The 25,754-nt window shown below is 39.0% G+C and overlaps 1 protein-coding gene across 2 annotated transcripts; it reads left to right on the top strand.

The window, feature by feature from the left end:
• Positions 1-1,424: 1,424 nt before the first annotated feature.
• On the top strand, positions 1,425-25,523 carry LRP2BP (LRP2 binding protein; the record flags this gene model as incomplete). Of its 2 annotated transcripts, none has more annotated exons than XM_080797279.1 (8): positions 1,425-1,545; positions 2,272-2,384; positions 5,549-5,662; positions 19,515-19,657; positions 19,742-19,847; positions 20,953-21,176; positions 22,953-23,127; positions 25,458-25,523. In XM_080797279.1, the coding sequence occupies 8 exons, from the start codon at positions 1,440-1,442 to the stop codon at positions 25,521-25,523; spliced, it is 1,047 nt and encodes a 348-aa protein (XP_080653405.1). The 2 variants fall into 2 exon arrangements, with proteins under 2 accessions (XP_080653405.1, XP_080653404.1); XM_080797278.1 differs by having other exon boundaries at positions 1,440-1,545; positions 19,518-19,657.
• Between the last annotated feature and the right edge of the window lie 231 nt (positions 25,524-25,754).

Raw genomic sequence — 25,754 nt, 5'->3', positions numbered from 1 at the left:
TGCCTGCGAAGCACTTAGAACAAACCTGGCATTTAAGAGAGCTCAATCAATCTTTGCTTATGTTTTCTAGACCCCCTGCAACGCTTCTTTTAAGCTACAACAACAAAAACCCCATGCATTATTGTAACCACAGAGAGCAACATGAGTTCAAAGAAAGTAGGGAAATGTTTCTTGACTTGCTTCATCTCCGATGACCTTCCTGAATATGCCAAGTTTTTTCTTAGCCATTTTAGATACGATAGCACACAGGATGATGTCTTAAGAAAAAGAAAAACTTCTGTAACCCGTTTCTCAGTAAATTGATATCATCATCCTATTTGAGTCGGTTTTCTTCTACATACTTAACCTATTATTGCTTCACCTCAAAGCTCACTAGAAACTTTTACATTCACTGATACAAAGGGTTTGGGAATCATATAATCAAAAAATTTTATATATCTAGCAACAGGCATTTGGAAATCCTCTAGTGCAAACTAATAGTTCAAACTACAGATGAGGAAGTTGACCTTTTAAAAGATTAAATGCTTCTTTCAAAATGACAAAGATACTGCAGTAGTTTTTTCCCCCCCAATACTGAATCATCTCCCTTTTCCGCACTTCATTCTTACTAATGAAACAATTTATTGCCCCAAATCGTTTCACATAAGAGCGTAAATGCCGCTTTCCAATCACATTAAAGGTCTCTTGAGTTCTTTTCCTCACCACCAATCAGGAACCTTTACTGGAAGCTTGTCCCTGATTGGTTTAAGTCAGCTGTAACAGTAGAACACCAAGGAGTAAACAACAAAGCATAGCAACAACTGAGTTTGCTGTCTCACTACCCTCAGCCTGGGCCAGCCTGGACTCCTTCATCCCCAATGAGGTGGCCTCTACATTTTATATGAAGGCTTTGATTGTCCATTCGACTCTGATCCATCTTATAACATGGCAATCCAATGCAGACGGGAAGATAAAACTGAACAACACAGCTAAAATAAAGTGTGTTCCCAGGTAAAACAGACTAATGCTTTAATTTGAAATGAATGAGTGTCATGAGCTTCAGTAAGGAGGCAAAGTACCAGTGCACAAGAACTCTGTCTATGGGCAGGGTCCCCAGTTCCTGCTAGTGGCAGGTGTCGTGATGTCACAAGCCACTGCAGATGTGAACTCATAGCTAGCGAGGACTTGCCAATGGCCCTCCTCTTTCATCCCACGCTGTGGAAACAGAACGGAGGATGCTTATGCCTCTCGTAGCTATGGATGGCCCTGGTTTCCTCAGAAAGAATGTGCACATCCCTGAGCTTGTAATGTGCTGCCCCATCCCTAGGCAAATGTGGGGAGGCTGCATTTTAGGAGTGCCAACTGAGAGTGGGATCTTTTTGCATTTTTTTCTGGAGGAAGACATTTCTACCATCTTGTTTTTTTATTCTTGTTTACAGAATACACATTGTGGAAACAGGATGAAGTTGACCAGTGAAAAGTTGCCCAAGAACCCCTTTTATACCTCTCTATCCTGGTATGGTGCTAAGAACCCAAAATTCTTCCAAAGGAGGAAGGAAAAGACTGGTACAAATTCTGATACTATTCTCACTAGAAGTCAGTTTTGTACACCAGAGCAAAAAAGACAAGAAAGAGGAGCCTTAACTGCTGTGAAGGAACTGGTTAACTTTCCAGTCCTTTCTAGCTTTCCTGCAGGAATCTGAGAAATTGCTGCTCACCTGGTAACCAGTCCTCAGTGGAGAAGTCTCATAATTAGATTCCAATCCTGATTTTACTCTTAAGACTTTAGGACACCCTTCTGCAAAAGAGAAGCCAGATGTCACTTCTGTTAAAGAAAACAATGCCACACTTTACTTCAAATCGGCATTGAAAGATACCATTTTGTTTCCATAGACTTACAAATATTAAATTGGGAATGGCACTAGCTCATTTGGTTAGAGTAGTTCTAATTAAGGTTCAAATTAAGAATTTCACTCATCCACAGGGTAGCTTGGCCTAAAGAACTGCACACAGACTGCAGTGCTCAAGCTCCTATTAGTAAACCAGGTGGGCTTGGAAACCAATCAACACATATTTCATTAAAAAAAAAAAAACACATATTTCATGATTATACCAGGTGCAGTGTTAGGTGCTGTCATCATCTTTTTCCCTTGAGCTAAGGAGGCCAGCTTTATAAATGAGAACCAGGAAGGGAACTAGTATAAACAGTGCCAGATGAGTTCTATATAATTCATGACTTCAAGAGTCATATCATAGGGATAAAGATGGAATTCTTTACCTTTTTAAAACCAGATCATTACAGCCATGAGAATTTGGTGGATAAGGCATTGCAGCTCTTGAAGGAAAGAATAAGAAGAGGGGATGCTATGGCATATTTCCTCCGAGGCCAACTATATTTTGAAGAGGTATTATTTCCTGCTTGGTTTTGGTTCTTTTTTTTTTCATTTTTTAAAATGTATTTAAATTCAATTTAGTTAACATATAGTGTATTATTAGTTTCAGGGGTACAATTTAGTGATTCATCAGTTGCATAGAAGACCCAGAGCTCATTACATCACGTGTCCTCCTTAATGTCCCTCACCCAGTTACTCCATCCCCCCATCCCCTTTCTCTCAAGCAACCCTCAGTTTGTCCCATAGAGGTAAGAGTCTCTTATGGTTTACCCCCCCTCTCTGTTTTATCTATTTTATTTTTCCCATTTTTCATTTCATATAATGCTGTTGTTGGATCCTCACTGCAAAATTTCCTGTAGAGTTCCTTTATGCAGAGGGAATTCTGGTAAATTCTATAGGTATGGTTATGGCTTTAAGTACAAGATTAAGAAGATATTTGACCTTCCCCCATAAAAGTCATTCTAACGAAAGTCATTTATAGGAGTCATTCTGGTATATAATCCATTCTCACATTAGAAATTAAAAATATCATTTTTATATTTTTGCCCCAAATAATATCATTTATAAATTCTTTTCATATGAATAACAACTAAAGACCCTGATTCTTACCTAGTACTTAGAGGCTTCATATGTTCCTCTCCAGAGGTAGGAGGATAGCTGCCCTCTTTCTCCACATTACACTGAGGCATCCTGAGGCACAGATGTAGGTGAAACTGTGTAAAACATATAATATATATAACAGCAGTCCTTCATTGACCCTCACGGGGACATGTGGAAATGGACCAGCTGTCCCCAATCCCTTCACCACTCACTGACTATTTGGGCAGCTATTAACCTCTATCCCACTTACCCCTAAATCTGATGGCCCCGTCATTCCTTCTGACGACAAATATTTGTTGAGGGCTCATCATGCACCTGTCACCATGAGGCTAGCATAGGTTAAGAGAATGATCTCTCAGCTTGGGGCATCAGGTCAGGCAGTATGATTCCTAGTACTTGTTAATTGTGTAGCCTTGGACACAAAGACTTCACCTCTTAGAGTCTCAGTTTCTTCAGCTGTAAAAGGGGGTAATGTGTGTTTCCTAGAGCCACTGTAAGGATGTATTCATTGTAGAAATATTACTAACAGGGCCTGGCACCTAATACGTGTTTTATAGGTGTTAACTATTATGACACTAAGTTCAGACTATATCATAACGAGGGGACCAGAATAATCCCCATTTCATGAAACTTATAGTCTACTAGGGGAAGGAAATAAATGAATACATCATTACAAATAAGAAGGAGTACTATGAGAGCAGTAAACTGGGTAAGTTAAGAGATTAACTTAGGGAGAGGGTGGAAAGACCTGTGGTTAAAACTAATTTGAAGAGGGTCACCTGGGTGACTCTGCTGGTTAAGTGTCTGCTTTCAGCTCGGGTCATGATTCCAGATCCCGGGATCAAGCCCTGTATGGGGTTCCCTGCTCAGCAGGGAGTCTGGTTCTCCCTCTCCCTCACCCGCTGCCCCTGCTCTCTCTCGCTCTCTCCGATGAATAAATAATCTTTAAAAAAAGAGAGAGAGAGAGAGAGAGAAAGAAAGAAAGAAAGAAAGAAAGAAAGAAAGAAAGAAAGAAAGAAAGAAAGAAACTAATTAGAAGAAAATGAAAGAAGCGGTGCAAACAGCCCAGTGCAAGTGCATTCCAGGCAGAGGGGAGAAAATGCAATGTTTCAGAGATGAGGGTGTGCTCTCTGAGCTCTGGAAATTGAGACCAATGTGGTAACAAGCCAGGCAGAGAATGGCTTTAGATGAGCTTTGTTTAAATTGTAATAAGAAAACACTCAAGTGTCTTGAGTCCATGATGAACAGATTAGAAGGCAGGCATGAAACCAAGACCAGTTTAGGGGGAAATCATACTACTTCGGGCAAGAGAGGATGCTGGTCTTGACCAGAATGGCGCAGTGGAAGCTGGATCCTGGATTTACTTTGGAGACACAAATAATAGCATCATGGACTGAAAAGTAGAGGAATGGGGAGGGTGACTATTGAGAGGATAGTCAAGAGTTCAGGTTTCATACACATGGTGTTTCAGATGTCCACTGTCATCCATGTAGACAGGTTTCAAAGTAGAAACTTACACATTAAGAGTCTAGGTCTCCAAGGAGAAGTCTGGGTTGAAAATATATATTTGAGATTTTCCAGCATGTAGATGGTATTAAAAATCATGAAAACTAAAAGGACCTCCTTTCTCTTTCTTCCTATAGTATATTCTAACTTTTCCAGCTCCCTCACATCTAGGCCAATCATTAGCCAGAAAGGAGACTGAGTCTTAACAGCTAGGTTATTAGCTCGTTATTATGTGTTCTTTAAAATCAGTATTTCTTAGTATTTTGGCGCAGTTTTAATTGGTTTTGTCAATTTGTTGATTCATTATAGTTTATGAAAAAAGGACTTCAGTTGCTGTTGGCCTTCCAGAAGTTGTTTTTCTCTGGTCTGCTCTCCCTAAGTAATAACTTTCCAGTTTAGTAACACTTTCTTTCCACAATTACAAAGGATTCAGTCTTTAGTGCAAGGCATTTTCCTTTGTGGAGTAAGATATCAGCCCCATTAGTCCCTCACACCATAGCATCAGATCACAGAACTGCTGAGGAGACTTAAAACATGTAGGTTTCCAAAGGAAGTATGGGAGAAACATAATTTTAGAAAATCACATTTGTTGTTCCATGTCTTTTCCCTAGCTGGAGAACTGCAACCCTGGAGGACATGAGCCATCAAAATAGTGGATATTTAATAATAGTGAATATCCTGATGTTCACATTTTCACTGATGCTCTGGCCCCAGCTCTGAAGTTTCTCAGACTCCAGAAGTGGTGAGGGTATATGGCAGGATGGATTGAGCAGAGAGCTGCACTACCATTTCAAGAGAAGTTTGGCAATATCCGAAAGTAAGAGTGAAAGCAAAAGAGAAATCTCACCCAGATTCTTCCTGGTCACTACGCTCAGTTGCCATATTCACATCTATTTAATTGATTTTATAGTGTGCTGATTATTGTCGATGCCATACTTGCGAATTCCATAAATTTGTTGCTGTCTTTTGTTATATTTGGTGCTCCTAGCCGGATTTAGGTGGGAATTAAGTATTTGGGATTACTTTAAGGTAATAATGAAAATAATTCAATATTTCCTGGGAGCTTTTAGGGATGGTATGAAGAAGCATTAGAGCAGTTTGAAGAAATCAAGGAGAAAGACCATCAAGCAACTTACCAGCTAGGAGTGATGTATTATGATGGGCTGGGGACACCTACAGATGCTGTAAGTTACTGTTTGTTCATGGTCTTTAAAGATCTCATAGTTAATGGATTATTTGATAGAATTAAAATTATATTTTAATAATATATTTCTATACTTATATTTTAATAATATCTATCCTTTTAGTATTTAAAGGGTAGCAGTAGTCATTTTTACATTTATGTGAAAAACAAAATTTCTTTTTGCCCCCTCCTTGCTACCATTGACTGTCAATAACACTTTTGTTTTAAAATGTTTTCCTTTATTTTAAAAAATTATTCCATGGGGAAAGTTAGAAAATAAGCAAAGTAGGATCACCAAATTCTACTGTCAAATGTGAACCTGGTTATTGTTTTAAAATATATGTTTCCATGTATTACCCCATGCAAAAAATTATATATATATATTTGTGTGTGTGTGTGTATGTGTGTGTGTACATTTTTTTCAATGTAGGGCCATACTATATATGTTTTTTTAATATCCTTTTTCTGCTAACAATGTATTTTGAATGTCCTCCTTGTCAATAAATATAATCTATATTATGATTTTAATACCTACATAATTAACGTGTATTGATATTTTTAGACTTCATTTATTTACACATGTTTGAAGATAAAAGAAAGAAACTGAGCTATGAGGTTTGGAGATCAGTATTCTAATTTTTTCTATTCCTTATTTCACACACTATCAAATAAAGATTGGGAATTTCTCTGTGTTCACTAACAAAACCGCTCTATCCATAATGGTCTATTAACAATTTGTGAAAAGCCATAGGCTTTCAAATCTTCATGTCACTGCTTATAAGCAGTATGGTCTTGGGGAAATTATTTCTGCACTCTAGTTTCCACATTTGTAAAATGAAGACAAATAAACCTAAGTTAGAGATACATCTGTCATTTCCCCACACCCTTGGCCATGGCCATCCTGGATAACTGATCACAGCCCCCTTAATAGTTGAATCCAGACATAGCGCAGGACTTTTATGAATACATAGCTTGAAGGTGACATTACCAATTCAGTCCACTGGAAGCAGCACACAAGATAAAACCCGCCCACCTAACTCACAGAGTTGTCAAGATACCAGACAACTTGTAAAGTAACGGGAGGCACGTGTAGTTACCAACCAGTGTCTTCTTTCCTGACTTTATGTTGTACAAAGTTAACAATGGGGACTACACTTTAATTCCTGAAATTCTTCATTTGTACTTTTATAATCATAGCATATGAAATAAGTAAATGATGAAAAAATGAATATTTCCATTAAATACAAGATATTTTATTTTAAACTATTTATAACTTAGCCTGTTAAAAGCATAGTAACATGTAGAATGTAGGACTACATTGCCCTTACCGTGAACTGAACACAGTTGACCAGACCCTTCTTGAAACATCTTCCTCTCAGTGTTCAAGATTCTCTCCCATGCTTTATAAAACTCTTTCCAGGGTGCCTGGGTCGCTTAGTGGGTTAAGCCTCTGCCTTTGGCTCAGGTCATGACCTCAGGGTCCTGGGATCAAGTCCTGCATCGGGCTCTCCGCTCAGCAGGGAGCCTGCTTCTCCCTCTCTCTCTGCCTGCCTCTCTGCCTACTTGTGATCTCTGTCTGTCAAATAAATAAATAAAATCTTAAAAAAAAAAAAAACCTCTTTCTATCATCTTCTACTGTTTGGGGGGTTCTTTGTTGTTGTTGTTGTTTTAAAGATTTTATTTATTTATTTATTTGATAGAGGGAGCACAAGCAGGGGGAGTGGTAGGCAGAAGGAGAGGGAGAAGCAGACTCCCCACTGAGCAGGGAGCCCAGTTCGGGGCTCGATCCCAGGACCTGGGATCATGACCTGAGCTGAAGGCAGATGCTTAACCAGCTGAGCCACGCAGGTGCCCCAGTCTTCTATCAAATCTTGTATGTGTCTGGAATACAACTTTCCCTCTTCATCTCTTCATAGCCTCGCCTGTCCTTTGCTAGCTACTTCTCTTCTAAGTGTCGAAGTATGTCAGAACCTAGGTCCCTGGGCACCTGGGTGGCCATTCTCTCTCTGCCTGCCTCACTGCCTACTTGTGATCTGTCAAATAAATAAATAAAATCTTTGAGGAAAAAAAGAACCTAGGCCTCTGCTGCCCCCACTTTACTCTCTCTCAGCTCATCCTGCCCCGTGGCTAATAGTTTTCAAAGACGTCCAGGTTGTTGTCTTCACACCAGAGCCCCATGCTGAGATCCATACCACCAACTGCCTGTCTCTCTCTAGATGTTCAGTAAGCAGCTCCCAGGTCCTTTGAACTCACCTCTAGTTCACCTACAAACCCGATGCTTAAAACACACACAGATCCTACCACTTAAGGCAGTGGCGTTTCTTTGTGCACTGGTACCATTCATGGGGGTCATCATCATCATTGGATTTGCCTTAAAGGACACAAAAGCAGCTTAAAAAATATCTGCCTCTGTTTTTTGCGCCGTGAGCACCTACTTTACCATCCCCAAGGTGCGTGCGTACTCTTGTGACTTACCCAGCTCTCGTTTAGTTGGATTCATTGTATTCTTTACTCACTTCTTCATTCCACAAACATTTAAGAGGCGGGAAGAGTCTGAGATGCGGGGGAAGCAAAGGTAAGTATGAAGAGGAGATCATAGCCTGAGAAAAACTACGAGTGCAGTTGTGAGTCCTGGACGGAGACAGATGTGTGTGCTAGGCACAAGGCGGGACTTGTTTTCACAGAGCCATTGACAGGTGCTGACGCTCAGGACATAAGAACAGCTTATAAGGTCAGGACTGGCATTCGGATGGAGGGAGCAACATGAACAATGTTAGGAGACCTTCGGTAGCTTGGACCCAACTTCCTCACCCATCTCTTTGCACGTTTCAGTATACTAATTGGACTAGTCTTTTTTTTTTTTTAAGATTTTACAGGAGGGGCAGAGGGAGAGGGAGAAGCGGACTCCTTGCTGAGCAGGGAGCCGGACACCAGTCTGGATCCCAGAACCCTGGGATCACGACCTGAGCCGAAGATGGACGCTTAACCTACTGAGCCCCTCAGGTGGCCCCTAACTGAATTAGTCTTGGCGTAACTACCCATGAATTGTGGTGTATCCAGATAGGCAGCCAGGCACTTGAAAGTCTTGCATACAGAAACCTGGGCCAGAACAGTAATCTTAATGCCAATTCTGCATCCACTTAACCATATATTTTGAGGCAGTAGCCACCTAATCTCTCTGTCATGTCCTATAGATGCACTGAATGAAATCAGAAATGTAAATTGGGGGGTGCCTGGGTGGCTCAGTGGGTTTCGCCTCTGCCTTCTGCTCAGGTCATGTTCTCAGGGTCCTGGGATAGAGCCCCATATTGGGCTCTGTGCTCAGCAGGGAGACTGCTTCCTCTTTTCTAGCTGCCTGTCTCTCTGCCTACCGGTGATCTCTCTCTGTCAAATAATAAAATCCTTAAAAAAAAAAAAAGAAATGTAAATTGACATACCAATTTTATGAATCTTTTCTCATCTTCAGATAATAAAGCAATTTTTAGGGAACAGTATTAAAATCCATTCTAGAAAATATTTTATTCAAAATTAATCCCTGTAAGATAAACAAAGGCTATAAGTTTCCTATGCTTATTATTTCAGTGATTGACTCCAACATTTAAATATCTGGCACAAAAAAAAAAATCAGTCTCAGGTGATTCAGATTCTCTGTAATTGTTTTGCCAACAAATTCAGATAGGCTTGAAAATATCATAATTATTTTATTCAACTGATTTCCTGTTAGATTTTCAAAGGACTCTGATTCTTATGTCAATTTTAAGTCATTAAAAAACCAAAAGTGCGCTTTAAAAAAAATTACCAAAAAAGTATCAAGACTCTTTCAAATATTCGCTCTATCACCATGCCACTCACTTCTCTGGTATTTATCTGCTTTCATCATAACCATTACAGTCAGTCAGCTGCCCAAATTAACTGGGATGGGAAGAAATTCTCACAGGCTGCACTACCTCAAATGATTATTTACAAACTTGCTGAGTACTTTCTCCTCCACCTTTTCCCCTTTCTGTGTTTTTTCCCTCTACCCTCTCTTTCCCGGATGCAAAAAAAAAAAAAAAAAGTTATTTATCCCAATTTTCTCAGAGAGTAATATAGTCCTCTCACACTTTTCCTTTCCCTCATTCAGGCCTCTGCTCAAATGTTACTCCCCTTGAGAGGTTTCTGTGGCCATATTACCAAAATTAACACCCCTTAATTTTTTCACAAACTTTAATGGTGATCTGTATTTGTTACCTGTTTAATTTCTCACTCTCTAGTTGGAATGTAAGGTCCACAAAATCCAGGGTTTTGTTTTTTTTTTTAATCTTGCTCACTGCTAAATCCCCTAGGAACTTAGGACAGTATTAGAACCACAGTAGAGGATCAATAATGTTTATTGACTGACTTTGTGGCCCCCTGCTGACAATACCATTATTAGGGTCACACCTCAAAAGGCTTTTCCAAAGAACTTTCCTAGAGAAAGATCCTACCTAAGAAAAATTAGGGGAGCAGCTGTTAAGAAAATAAAATATTTGCCCTGGTTACAAACAAAATCAGTAATACATTAAAAGAATGAAATATCATAACCAAGTAAAATTTAGCCCAGATATTTAACAATTCAACATAAGGAAATCTATAAATATACCACTTTAGTAGCCTAAATAATAGACACCGTATAATGGTTTTAGTATGTATTGAAAAAGCACTTCATAAAATCCAGTACTTATTCATAATGAAAACCTTTAAACAAACAAACAATACTAGGAAGTGTGTTTCCTTATAACTTAGGAGTAGTTAAAGCTAAAGTTAAAAGCCCAGACTAGAGAGTCTTTTCCCAAACAGGAACAAAATCTTTTCCACTGGTCATACTGGACCTACTCACACGGTCTCCTGAATCTCTTTCAGATCTATCCTCAGTCCTTATTCCCGCTCCCTCTGTTCCAGTTCAAGCTCACAGTACCCCTTACCTGGGTTATTTCAGAATCAGATCCCCAACTTCTTGTCCTTGTCCCAAATTCATCATTCAAACCACCATCAAAGTCATCTTTCAAAAATACAAATCTGATTACATCCTGTCCCTCTTCCAAAACTTCCAAAGACTTCAGTGTTGAAGATCAAAAGAAGGGCATGATTTGGAGTGCTGCTATGGACAGCCAGTTAGCTGGCCACCAAGAGACCATGTAAAGTAACATTTACTTGGTCAATTCTTCAGTCTCAAAGCGAGTAACGGCCATTGCAAATACTCACTCTAGTCCCAAGTTTGCGGTCTCTGCCTGATTGCTGCCAACAGGGGGGCTCTACCAGACATCATGAAGCCAACCCACTGTGACTGTACCTAAACTTGACACCAGAATTCCATTCAGAACCCTGACTTCATTTGGTCCCAGCAAGCCTCACAGCTGTATCATCTTTGGCCACCACACGCAACTTACAGCTCTCTCTGGTCATTTGTCTTCTCCCATATCCTTGACTCTGTATTGCTTTCTGTTTCCTCCCCTGCTCTCACGGCTGTCCTCCCTGGGGCAATGTTCCAGCTGGCAAATCCTCAGCCTTTTCTCAGACTATTTCGTTTACTTCTTTGCTTCATCAGAAACTTAGCAGTCCCAGACCCACCCCTCTTTAGGGCAAGGGCTCTCCTTCCATCGAAGTGTACCACAGCGCTCAAAGGTGGAGCGGGCACCGTTGTCACCCCTCCCCCATTGATTTTCCTCTGCCCCTGTACAAAGTACCGACTCTGAAATTCATATCAACTTACTGGCTTTTCGAGCATCAATTTTCTGGTCATTGGTCATTCCCTAACATTAATCTGAATACTTTGAGTCTGGGGTTACACTTTTCTTCCTTGTGTTGTTCCATCATTTTATCTGACATCGAGCTAAGAACTGTGCGACAAGAGGGAGAAACCGTGTGCATAGGCTGGGGAATTCCCTCCCAAGCAGAGGAAAGAGTTAGTGTTAAGATCTGAGAAAGAAGGCAGGGATAACTGGAGTGTCGTCAGACCAGTGAGACCGGGTCAGACCACACAGGACTTGGTAAACTAGGGCTGAGAGTGTGGCTCGTGTTACCGATGTAGTGAAAACACTGACAGGGAGTGAAATTAACAGGATTTCCATTTTTAAAGAGTCATTTTTTTCTATGGTGTGGAGAATGGATTGAACCGAGGCAGGAGGAGAAGGAAGCCACTGAGGAAGCCAGTTAGGTTTTATCTGCAGTTCAGATAATACCGAGTGCACTAAAGGACCACTGTGGGAATAGAGAAAAGGGCGCAGATTAGGATATATTCTTAAGAGGATGCAGGCCTTCTGATGGACTGGGAGAGGGGCAGGAATAATAAACAATAACAAATAAGGGGAGGAATCAAGGCAGATATGGCCATTTAACAACAATGGGATGACTGAGGGAAGAGCAAGTTTGGGCGTGACAAGAAAAACCTAAATGTTTATGTCTCTATATAACTTTCTGACGTACCTGATAAGTCACCTCTGCAGAGATGTCACAGAGTCTGGAGGCCAGTGATGCAGTCAGGACTGGAGAAATCAGCGGGGGTTTCTCTGTGGAGCCGTGGGAGTTACAGCACCAGATTGGACACGGTTGCTGAATGAGTGAACGCAGAGAAGAGGAAGAGGCCAAGGACAGACGTGGGGAGCTGTCCGGTATTTAATGGTCAGAAGGGAAAGACTAGCCAGCAAAGGAGAACGGAAGAGGACCAGGAGTGTGTGGTGATGTGGAAGTCAGAGATGAAACTGTTTCAGGAAGGAGGGAGTGAGGGGTGCCTGGGAGGCCGAGTTGGTTAAACATCTCCCCTTCAGCTCAGGGTCCATCCCAGGGTCCTGGGATCGAGCCCCAAATCGGGCTCCTGCTCAACGGGGAGCCTGCTTCTCCCTCTGATCCTCCCCCATCTCATGCGCTCAAATAAATAAAATCTATACAAAAAAAAAAAAAAAAGAGGGAGTGGTCATCTGTCTCAAATTCTGCTGAGGTGAGTTTAATGGAAACTGAGCACTTACAATTAGGCGCATTAAGATGAATCTCATTGAACAGAGTGACCAGCCTTTGCAGTGGAGTGGTAAGGGACGCAGGCCAAAGGGGGCTGAGGAGACGACTGCAGGTGAGGAGGTGGACAGAAGCACTGAGTTTTACCATAAAGCAGAACAGATGCATTTACAATAACGAGGGGATCATGGACTCGAGGGGGGCTCCCCCCAGAACAGAGATGCCACAGTATATTTGTAAGTCGATACACGAGATCTAGTATAGAGGGAAAAAATGATGAGCTGGGTAAATTCACGGATTTGGTGTTTCTTTTGATTTTCTATTTTCTCAGTGCAGAAAGTGAAGCCATATGCTTGCTTCAGCAGTATGTGTACTAAAATTGGAAGGACAGAAAAAATTAGCATAGTCCCTGTGTACAAGGATGACATACAAAGTCATGAACCACTCCATGTTTTTTTATAAAAATATAAAAATTTTAAAAAGGTGAAGCCATGAACTGAGAACGAGGGAAAGGGCAGGGAGCAGTAGAAGTGTGAAGACAAAGGAGAAAGTCTGAAATCGTATCTTCTCTACCAGGTAAGTGGGCCAGATAATTGATGAGACAAATTGATAGTACTGTTTGCCAGGGCGGAGAGCTCACTCTGAAATGTGTGATCACGGGTTTAAAGAAGGACCATGCTCAGCTGCTTGAGTGCAGCTGAGTACGCAGAGAAATGGTTTATTTGCCAAATAGATGAAGGCCACGGAGGGAAAGAGGAACAAAGAAATGACTATGGCCACAGATACAGAATCAGCTGAAAATGTGGGAATTAAGAACATGAAGAAGTAGAGGAGCCAGAAGGTTAGCAGATTCGATGGGTCGGCAGAGGGCAACTCCAAACAGAATGGCTTGAATGTAACTACATACGGAGGCCAGAGGAGCATAAAGATGGGCTCTGCAGGTCCCTCCTCCCCTAGAGTGACACAGTTAGCTTGATCATACTCTTAACCTGCCGTAAAGGGCCAAAGAGCCCACTCTTAATTTTTATCGCTTTCTTTTATTAATTTACCAAGGTGTTCTTGATACTCATTTGGTCCAGAGGCTGGTTGAACCGTGTATACTTTGCGCGGTAGATTTGAACTGTTTTCTTCAGGGAGCATTCACAGGTCATTATTACCCCACAGAGATAACGATCGCACACGCTGCCGTATCTGAGGAAGCAACAAATGCAACCTGGAAATAGCACTGGGGGAAAACGGGTTAAAGTAACCAAATTTTTGGCTGAGGTAAAATTGTGGTGAGGACAAGTTTACCTATGTAGCCTTTCTCTTCCTATTTCATAGAATCCGAAAAAGCTTTTTAAATACTTTCCATAGCATCAGGCAGTAAACACTGAAGGGTAATTCAGTGCCAGACCGACTGCAGGAGCTTATGAAATTCACTGTCTCGGGGCTCCTCAGGCAGCAGCGCTGGTTTCCCAGAGACACTACTTTCCTACGTCTTACATCTAACCACTCCCCAGACTTAACTTCGTGTATTAAATGTAATCAGAATCAAATTCCCTATGAGATTTTTTATGGCATGTGGCAACCTGATTAAAAAATTCATGTGAAAGAGCAGAAAGCCAAATATATGTCCGTGGTACTTAAAGCAATGTGGTTTTGGGGTTTCGTTCAGGAACAAGGCAAAGAGCAAAAGAACAAGAGTCCAGAAACAGATGTACACAGATAGAGGAGTATTTAGCACGTCATAAAATTGCTATTTCAACTTAATGAGAAATGGTGATGAAACAATTTGATTGCCTTTTTAACTTATTTTCTAGTCATATTTTTTCTGATAGTTGTTCTAGAGATTACAGTATGCACTTTTATCACAGTTTACATGGAGTTTATATTGAATTACTTCAGGTAAAACAAGAGAACCTTGAATAAGTATGCTTTCATTTACCCACCTACCCCCAATCTTTAGTGTTGTCATGGTATAATTCTTAAATTTACATTATATTATAAATCCCCAAATATAAAAGTGTAATTTTTGCTTTAGTCATATCTTTTGAAGAAACTAGGAGGAAAACAATTAGGTACCCATATGTGTGTGTGTGTGTGTGTGTGTGTGTGTGTGTGTGTGTGTGTATCCTTTTATGTTTGTTATATACTTACCACTTCTGGAACTCTTTATTCCTTCCTATCAACCTGTGTAGACATCTGGCACTATATTCTTTTCCTTTCAACCTAAAGAATTTCCTTTGAAGGGCATTTCTTATAGTACAGTTTGCAGATAATGAATTATCTCTGATTTTGGTCATCTAAAAATGTTGTTAATCTGCCTTCATTTTTTATGAATTTTTTTGCTGGTCGAGTTTTTCTTTTCCACATTTTAAAAATGCTATTCTCAAATCTTCTGGCTTTCATTAATTCCCATGAGAAGTCACTCACTACTACCATTGTTGCCCCCTGCCATTTTTATTGAGATATAATTAACATGTAACATTGTATTAATTTAAGGTGTGTGTGTGCATACAAATACATATATACCACATCTTCTTTATCCATTCATCTACCGGTGGACACTTAAGTTGCTTCCATATCTTGGTTTTGGTAAATAATTCTGCAATAAATGCTGAGGCATATATATTTTTTCAAATTACTATTTTCATTACATTTGGGTAAATATCCAATAGGGGAATTATTGAACCATACGGTATTTCTATTTTTATTTTTTTGAGGAACCTCCATACTGTTTTCCACAGTGGCTGCACCAGTTTGCATTCCTACCAACAGTGCACAAATGTTCCTTTTTCTCTATATCCTCACCAACACTTGTTATTTCTTGTCTTTTTTACTTTAGCCATTCTGACAGGTGTGAAGTGATAGCTCATTGTAGTTTTGATTTGCATTTTCCTGACAATGCGGGATGTTGGCCATCTTTAGATCTTCTTTGGAAAAATGGCTATTCAGGTCTTATGCCCATTTTTTAATTGGATTATTTGTGTATATGACAGAGTTGGGTAAGTTCTTTATATATTTTGGATATTAAAACTGCTTATCAGCTATATCATTTGCAAATAACTTCTCCATTCAGTAGGTTTTTGGCTTTTTCCTTTTGGTGTGGTTTCCTTCACTGTGCTACAAAAGCTTTTTATTTTGAAGTAGTCTCAATAGTTCATTTTGGCTTTTGTTTCCCTAGCCTTAGGAGACATTATCTAGAAAAATGTTGTAATGGCCAACGTCAGAGAAAATACTACCTGTTTTCTAGGAATTTTATGGTTTCAGGTCTCACGTATAAGTCTTCGGACCCTTTTGTTTTTGTGTGTGGTGTTAGAAAGTGGTCCAATTTCATTCTTTTACATGTAACTGTCCACTCTTCCCAGCAGCATTTATTGAAGAGACTGTCTTTCTCTCATGGTGTATTCTTGCTTCATTTGACATAGATTAATTGACCATGTAATTGTGGGTTTACTACTGGGCTCTATCTCCTGTCCATTGATCTCTGTGTTTGTTTTTGTGCAATACCATACTGTTTTGATTACTATAGCTTTGGTAGTATACCTTGAAATCTGAAATTATGATATCTCCAGCTTTGTTGCTCTTTATCAAGACTACTTTGCCAATTCAGGGTCTTTTGTGGCTCCAAGCAAATTTTAGTACTTTTTGTTCTACTTTTGTGAAAAATGTTGTTGATATTTTGATAGGGATTGCACTGAATCTATAGAATGCTTTGGGTAAGACAGACATTTTAACAATGTTGTCTTTCACCCAGTAGTGTGGAATATCTTTCCATTGTTTGTGTCATCTTCAATTTCTTTAATCAGTGTTTTATAGTTTTCACAGTATAGGTCTTCCACTCTTTGGTTAAGTTTATTCCTAGGTACTTTATTCTCTTTGGTGCAGTTGTAATTGGAAGTTTTGGGGTTTTTTTTTTGTTTTCTTAAGATTTTATTTTAGACTGAGCATGGGTGGGAGTGGAGGAGGAGGGCAGAGGGAGAAACAGATTCTCCACTGACTAGGAAGCCTGACACAGGGCTCAATCCCAGGACCCTGAGATCATGACCTGAGCTGAAGGCAGAGGCTTAGCCAACTGAGCCACCCAGGTGACCCATGTAAATGAGAGTTACTTAATTTCTTTTTCTTTTTCTGCTACTTTGTTATTAGTATGTAGACATACTATTAGTTTCATATCCTGAAACTTTACTGACTTAATTTATGACTTCCAGTAGCTTTCTGTGGAGTTTTTAGGATTTTCTACATATAGTATCATTGTCATTTGTAAACAGTGACAGTTTGCTTATTTAAAAAATGAATACTTCTTTTTCTTGTCTGATTGCTGAGGCTAGGACTTCCAGTATTATGTTGAATAAAAGTGGTAAGACTGGACGTCCTTATCTTATTCCTGATCTTAGGGGGAAAGTTCTGCTTTTCACCAGCGAGTAAGATGTTAGCTGTAGAGTTTTCATATATAGCCTTTATTGTGTTGAGGTATGCTTCCTCTAAACCTAATTTGTTGCGAGTTTTTATCATGAATGGATGTTGAGTTCTATCAGATGCTTTTTCTTTGTCTATTGAGATGATCATATGATTTTTATCCTTTGTTTTGCTGATGTGATGTTATCACACTGATTTGTGAATATTGAACTATCCTTGCATCCCTGGAATAAATCCCACTTGATTTACTGTATTGTTGAATTCAGTTTGCTAATATTTTGTTGAGGATTTTTGCATCTATGTTCATCAGGAATATTAGTCTGCAGTTTTTTTATGGTGTCTTTGTCTGGTTTTGGTATCAGTTAATACTAGCATCACAGAATGTACATGGAAACTTTCCTTCCTCTTCTATTTTTTTGGAATAGTTTGAGGGGGATAGATATTACCTCTAATTTAAATGTTTGGTAGAATTTTCCTATGAAGCCATCTGTTCCTTGACTTTTTTGTTAGTGTTTTGATTACTGATTAAATTTCATTACTAGTAATCTGTTCAGATTTTTAATTTCTTCTTGATTTAGTTTCAGAAGATTGGATGATCCTAGGAATTTATTCAAGGTTGTTCGATTTGTTGGCATATGTTGATCTTTTCAAAGAACTAGCTCTTGGTTTCATTGACATTTTTCTTCAGTCTTGTATTTATTTCTGCTCTGATCTTTATTATTTCCTTCCTTCTACAAACCTTGGACTTTGTTTTTCTTTTTCTAGCTCCTTTAGGTGTAAGGTTAGATTGTTTATTTGAGCTTTTTTCTTGTTTCTTGAGGTAGGCCTGTATCACTACATATTTTCCTCTTAGAACTGTCTTTGCTGTGTCCCAATATTTGGGGATATTGTGTTTTTATTTTCATTTGTCTCCACATACTTTGTTGATTTCTTCTTTGCTTTGTTGACCCATGGTTGTTCCGTATCATGTTATTTAACCTCCATGTGTCTTCCCCACCCCTTTTTTCTTCTGATTTATTTGTAGTTTCATACTGTTGTAGTCAGAAAAGATGCACAGTGTGATTTCAGTCTTCTGAAATACTAATTATATAGTCATTCTCCTGTATTTAATGTCATTTTTCTCTGGCTGCTTTCAAGATTTCTTTCAGCAGGTTGACTACGATGTATGCCTAGGAAAGGTACTTTGTGTTTATCCAGCCTGGGGTTCACTGAACTTCATGGATCCCTTCCATTTGCAGTTTTTAAGAATAATCTCTCCAGTAGGGAAGGAAAAAGTGAAACAAGATGAGACCAGGAGGGAGACAAACCATAGGAGACTCTTAATCTCATGAAACAAACTGAGGGTTGCTGTGGGGTAGGGAGGTTGGGATAGGGTGGCTGGGTTGTGGACATTGGGGAGGGTATGTGCTATGGTGAGTGCTGGGAAATGTGTAACACTGATGAATCACAGACCTGTACCCTGGGGGCAAATAATACATTATATGTTAATTAAAAAAAAAAAAAGAATAATCTCTCCAACTTGTGTGTGCTCGGTAAACTTTCCAGTGTCTTTAAAAAGTTGGGGAGTGGGGGTTGGAACCTACTTTAAAAAGTGGTTATTTTTTAATGTTTGCTCCAGATTTAAACATTGCTATCTGTGGAAGGATTTACACAATCACATCACTTGACTACCAGTAAGCTTCCTCTTACTATTAGGTTTAGGGAAAAAGGCAAATACCCATGTCACACATTCACAATAATAAATCCTTATAAATTGGGTCTCATTCGAAGGCAAACATCTTTATCTTCTATTATTGCGGTGTTCAGCCAGCAACAGAACGTGGAGAGAGCAGTGAAGGATAAAAGCTAGAATGTGGTGTATAAGAAATGTGTTTGATGGTCAAACATTTTCTTTTTTGGAGTGATGTTTGAAAGTTTGTGTCTAATGGATTTCTGGAGGGGGCAGTGTCTTCTTGTGCTCTTTGCGACTAAGCAGATGTCATATGAAGATTAGCATATTGGATATAAATTATCACTGAGCATACCTGGTGTGCTTGAAGAGAGAAAACAGTGTTTGGGGCTCACAAATGTACTCTAATTATAAATGTGGAAGAAGTTACAGCTATTCCTTTGTTTATACTTTGATAAGTACTAAAAACTGTACCCATGCAAAAGAAGGGCAATAAGGTAGGAAGGAGGAGAGAAAAAAAGAAACCATACTGAAACATAATGCAACTCTGAAAGCCATAGAATGAGGGAAATGCCTTATATCCTGGAGCTCTGGGAATGCCTACTCAGTAGACGTATCTCCCCTCCCTCCCTCTGTCCCTCCTTTCTTTCCAGCTCTGCAGACTAAAGCACAACCATCCTGTCTGGGCACAGAGTCATGACATCAAACATCATGTCAGAGGGTGAACACTTTACAATATTATTGGGAAAAAGAATTTAGTTTGGATAAAACTAAAAACTAGGGTTTTTTTGTTTGTTCTTTTCCTTTGTGGAAGGAAAAAGGAGTGGAATATATGAAGAAAATTGTTGATTCTCCATGTCCCAAAGCAAGACACTTACAGTTTGCAGCTGCCTACAACCTTGGAAGAGCTTATTATGAAGGGAAAGGCGTCAAACAATCAGATGAGGAAGCTGAAAGGTAGTTTTACCTGAGAACAAGATTTTTTTTTTTTTAAATCAAATGCTGACACAAAGAATAACTTGCCTTGCCTTTCTTTTTCAGACTGTGGCTTTTTGCTGCAGACAATGGAAACCCTAAAGCTAGTGTGAAGGCTCAAAGTATCCTAGGATTGTATTATTCAACAAAAGAGCCTAAAGACTTAGAAAAGGTAACACTGATCTATTTGTTTTTAATGCTAGCACCACATGTAGATTAATAGTTCACTATTTCTTTTTTGAATGGAGGATGGTAAAGAATGAGTGTTTAGTTTTAAAGATCTCTTACAATTCTTTAAAATGTAAAGTTCACATTTTAGTATCTCAAAGCTCATTTCATGCTTTACTCATCTCCACCTCTACCAAAGGAGTCCACAGATGTGCGAGAATTTTGCATGCTATAAAAAGCCACACAAACAAAATATTATTATATTTTGAAAGCTAAGAGAATCCTGAAATATAGCCCAAATCCTTTTACACGTGAATAAATTAATTTGTCCTGAGCTAATAAGTAAAATACCAAATGACGCTAATAAGTAAAATACCAAAAAAAAAAAAAAAACACAACCCTAGTAACAAATCAAATCCATTTAAGATTTTTACAGAAATACAATCTCTTTAATCATCAATAACTGAAACATTTTCAAAGAAATCCTATAGGGAGAAGGAAATGTAGAGCCAAGTCCTACTTGTAGGAGGCATTAAGGACAAACTTAAAAGAAACACATAGCAACCAAGACCCACTTGGTTAAACAGCTACTTGGAAATAATTTTTTGAACTAATTCAAATTCACTGCAGTTGCATCTTGAGCACATGTGCTCGTGACCACACACGGCTTTTACCTTGGTTGCCTCTGATCTCGATAGACGCCATCTCTGAGATCCACCTGGACCTGACTGCCCTTCAGCATCGGCAGCTCTCCTCTCCCTGCAGTGCCTCATTGCAGGTGTCCCAAAGCCTAGCAGACACTTAGCTCCTACTTCCTACCCTCCCAACCCTTCCTCTGGAAAAATGAGAAATCGTGAATCCTGAAACAGCTGCAGTCTAGACTGTGGCCTAACCTACACGGTGGGTAGAAGACAGGTGGGCTCACCTTAGCACTCTCTTCTAGGTATGTGAAATTGGTGCCAACCTGAAATATACTCAAGGTGCTAGAACTATTCCAGGAGATTAATTAATAGTACTACCTTATAATGAGAGTTTTTTTTTCTTTCCAGTATTCCCTTATAATTCTGCCTGGTGAATAATAAATAAGATGAAGTTGTGTTTTTTCTTAGGCATTCTATTGGCACTCAGAAGCATGTGGCAATGGAAATCTGGAGTCCCAGGGTGCACTTGGACTAATGTATTTTTATGGACAAGGCATCCGCCAGGACACTGAAGCTGCCTTGCAGTGCTTAAGGGAAGCAGCAGAACGTGGAAATGTCTATGCTCAAGGGAATCTCGTGGAGTATTACTACAAAATGAAATTTTTTACTAAGTGTGTTACGTTTTCCAAAAGGTAAATAAGCTGGACGGACATATTTACAGTAAATGTTACAGAACATTTACTAAATGTTCTGGGCCAGGTCTGTTCGATAGAACTTGCTGCAATACTGGAAAGGATGGCTATTGAGCACTGGAAATGTGGTTAGTGCCACTGAGCGCTGAACATACATTTCACTGCATTTTAATTAATTTAAATAACTACCTGTAGCTAGCAGCTACCTTATTGAATAGTATAATTCTATGCCATTAGTCTTCAGGATTTCAGTGCTATTTGCTCTATATGCCAGCTGAGTGATCCTCATCAACTTTAACTTTTTGGGGCATCAATTTCCTTTTCCATAAAGAAGAAAATGCTTCGATAGCATTATAAAAATAGTGTATATAAAGTACTTAACATAGTTTAGCATATAAGAAATGCTTATTAAGGGGCGCCTGGGTGGCTCAGTGGGTTAAGCTTCTGCCTTCGACTCAGGTCATGATCTCAGGGTCCTGGAATCGAGCCCCACATTGGGCTCTCTGCTCATCGGGGGCCTGCTTCCCCCTCCCCCTCTGCCTGCCTCTCTGCCTACTTGTGATCTGTCAAATAAATAAATAAAATCTTTTTTTAAAAAAGAAATGCTTATTAAATATGTTTTAATTTCTTCTAGACTCTTCAGCCCCATGTTCTATAACTGCACAGCTGCAAGATAGCTTGATAAGATTGTACAATGAGAATAATGGTTAAAAAATGTCAACATTAACATCTTATAAAATATATGGAGATTTCTCTTCTTTGAGCCCATGTACTTTCCTACATTTATTTGCTCATAACTTACAAAAAGTAATGTACCAGGAAAAACAAACCCGGATGTCTTCTAGAGAGGCTATAAGGCCATGCTGATGTGTTTCCCTCCCAATAATGTCTGACTGAGCCACCCCCGGGACCCCCTCTGCCCTCGCCCAGGGTAGGGCAGCCATCTACAATGTAGGATGAAAGAGCTGGTTCCACCCTCCATCCCCCAATATCATGGCTTCCAGGCAGCAGGCCACTTAAAAGTGCGATCCTCAAAGTCCCCAATCTCCAAGTACCCATCTGGTTAACACCAAGACTTTAAATAGTTCTTAAAATCTTTCAGTCTTTTCCATTATTATCCACATTCCTATTCCCCATAATTTTACGGGTGACATTGAGTTGAGTAGCTCTCATTCTCACACAACTCTCCATGCTTGTGTCAGGGTGATAAAGGAGGACTTCTTTTTATTGCCCATTTTTACCAAAGACAGATGTGTTAGTTACTTAGTATATTTTCCAATCCTATGTATGTGACTTAGGTGCAAATTTAAGGTTAATGTTTGAATAAATGATCCAAAGAAATAGAAAATGCTTTTTCCCCCCATTGTTTGAATCTGCAAAGTGATATTGAGTTTAAAATATTAATATTACAAGAAAAAAAAAAGAAACCTTTTTGTTTTCTAATGGTTATTAAGCCTGACAAGTATTATCACAGAGAAGCTGTGATGTAACCACTCTGGTAGTTCCTCTTCCCCTGGTTTTATTTTATTCTATTTATTCTATTATATATAAATTATACACATATATAATTTATATATGACATCTAAGTATATATAAGTTATATATAAATATTCTATTATATTTACCCTTCACATAACAAACAACTTAATCCTCAAACGGGAAAAAATGGGGAAATCACTTTGGGCGCAAGGAATATTGAATCTCTGAATATGTCATTTGCAAAAATGTAAACTAAAGCAATGTCTTTTATAATTTCACAATTAAACATCACAACAGGATTGCTGACTACGATGAGGTTCACGACATACCCATGATAGCCCAGGTCACAGACTGTCTCCCAGAATTCATCATCAGAGGCATGGCCATGGCATCTTTCTACCATGCCCGATGCCTTCAGCTTGGCTTGGGTGTCACAAAGGATGAAGCAACAGCCAAACACTACTATTCTAAAGTAAGTAAGCCTGAGAATCTATATGAATGAACCCAAACAGATATTTCTGAACTTGTAGTTAAGCCGTGAACATCTTTATGGATCAGTATTTTTTTTTCCTACTTAACCATTGTGCAGATAACCTGTCAAGGAGAGGTTGTCAGACACATGAATTGTCTGCAGATAATTCAACAGATTCTGATTAGCATAATTGAACTAGATGATGGAAGTCCCATTTTGATGCTTATTCCCTCTCACTCTGCTACTCTACAGCCTAAGGCCCAGCACCCAGAGAGACCTTAAAGCCAGAATATTCATCCCTTCTTCCACGCTGCAGTGTGAATCTACTCTCATTCTAGTACCTTAAAGATATGTAGTTTTTAAAAATGTTATGTATGACATCTACCACACTTAGGAGGAATATTCATGAGTTTGAGGTAATCAGGTGAAGTGAGACTTTTCCTGTTTCATTTCATGTGATTTAGATTCCAAACAGATTTCACCTCTAAAATCAAGCAACTTAAAAAGTGGGAACGAGGTGGGGAAAGGGGGAATCATTATGAATAGTAACTGCAAGAAAATTTAAAAAAAAAATAAATATAATAAAAACTGTGCATGCCTTAGGTCCCTGACATCCATGAAGTCCAAACTAGAATTATGTCTTCTTAAAATTTATAGAGCAATTCGTGGGGTACACAAGCTGTTTACCTGGAGCAGGGGAACAAGGGAAGGAACAGTTTTCTAAGTCCTTTGCCTGAATCTGACCATAGGATCGTAGTGGTTCTCAAACTGGTCTACATTAAAATTACCTGGGTGGGGGGCGGCTTTGCGGCTCAGCAGGTTAAGCATCTGCCTTCGCCTCAGATCATGATCCTGGGGTCCTGGGATCGCCCTGGCTCCCTGCTCACCAGGGAATCTCCTTCTCCCTCTCCCTCTGCCTCCTACCCCATGATGGTGCTCTTTCTCACTCTCTCTCTCAAAAAAAGTAAAATCTTTTTAAAAATAAAAAATAATAATAAAAATAAAATAAATAATAAAATAAAATCACCTGGGGATCTTTTAAAATTCCAAAGCCCAGGTTATTTCAGAACAATTAAATCATGAGCCTTCCAGGGGACTCCAATGTGCGGGCAACTTTGGATACTCTAAACTGTTTCAAATTAAAATTTCCAAAGTATTAAGCCCATACTGACACATAGACATAGGAACACAGTACAAAAGACAGCTGCCGTTTGAGAGGTTTACCACTACACCATTCTACCAGTAAGAAAAACAGTTGTCTTTAAATTTTTAAAAAATCTAAATGCTCTGTATTATACCAATTCCCAATCCAAGTCAGTTTCAGATTCTGTGGTATCCATCATGTCCTTTCTAAATAAATTTAAGCAGAGAAAATTCTGGGTCAAAAATATGCTGAAATGTGATATATATTCATCCCAAATAAAACAGCAAAACAAGCAGACTGCAATCTTAAAACGGTTTTCCACATGGTGGGAGATAATACCGCCATTACTCAATTTGGGGCATTGTATTTTACAGAAGATGATTTTTAAAATGGAGAAAATTCAAAAGTAGCATGCCAGTGAAGGGTCTGGAATCCTGTCATATGAGGCAACTGCCAAACTACTTTGCCTCTCCGGGTCGCCACGAAACCAGCTTCATATATTCTCCTAGGACCCTTTCATTGATTCTAAAGTACACAGAGGGAAATTTTAGCTTAGTATAAAGAAAAACCTAATACAACTGCTTGGGAAATAAAAACTGAAGTCTTCCCTATAAGATGGTGACTTAGCAACCAAGCAAACCAACTGTCATGGGTCCTGAAGGGAAAATTACTGCACGGAGTCAGGTGTGAACGAGATAACCTCCGATGTCTCTTCCAAACTCTTGACATTCTACGCAGTTACATGCACTATTACTTCTCGCTATTTACTTTATCATAATAAAATGTTATTTTAAAATAAAATTATCATAAAGTTGCTGCTATTCATATAATAAGATAATAGCAAGTATGAGGCCTAATGCTTTCCATGTTACTTATTTTAATAATTCATGACCTAGAACACTATCATCAGTGTGTAAATTCCCTTGATTCTTTCGCACTCATAAAATTTTCTCTTTCAAGTGACAGTAACAATAACATGGTTATTTTCAGTAAGATCTTTTTTTGCATAGGCTAATTTGAATTTCCTTTATCAAGAAATCAAAATAGAAATGAGTCATAACTAAGAAATTCCCTTGAAATTCACTGTAGTTCTTAAAAACAAACCAAAAACTTTTTTAAAAGTTTTAGTAAGACCTAACAATTCAAAATGTATCTAAATTACTGACTTTTTATCTTTGACTTTCAGGCTTGTCGTCTCAATCCTGCATTGGCAGATGAACTTCACTGTTTACTTATTCGTCAAAGAATTTAGACCATAATGGATTTCAGCAAAGATCATCAACCCTAACACCGTAGAATGTGTGTATTTTTACAGGAGCAACGTTTGGTTATCTTCTGCATCCCAAGTTACATTATCCTGGGTATTTTACTAATGACATGTTACCTTTGTTCTTAAATCTCTAATTTTGCAACTTGAAACCCAGCTATAGGATCAAATTGCAAAAAGAGTCCTTAAAGATCCAGCTCTTAGCTTACAGACTGG

Source organism: Martes martes, assembly GCF_963455335.1.
Source record: "Martes martes genome assembly, chromosome: 2".
In the NCBI taxonomy this organism is placed as follows: domain Eukaryota; kingdom Metazoa; phylum Chordata; class Mammalia; order Carnivora; family Mustelidae; genus Martes; species Martes martes.
Note: the sequence above shows the minus strand (reverse complement) of the source record. Positions and strands in the feature narration are given on the sequence as shown.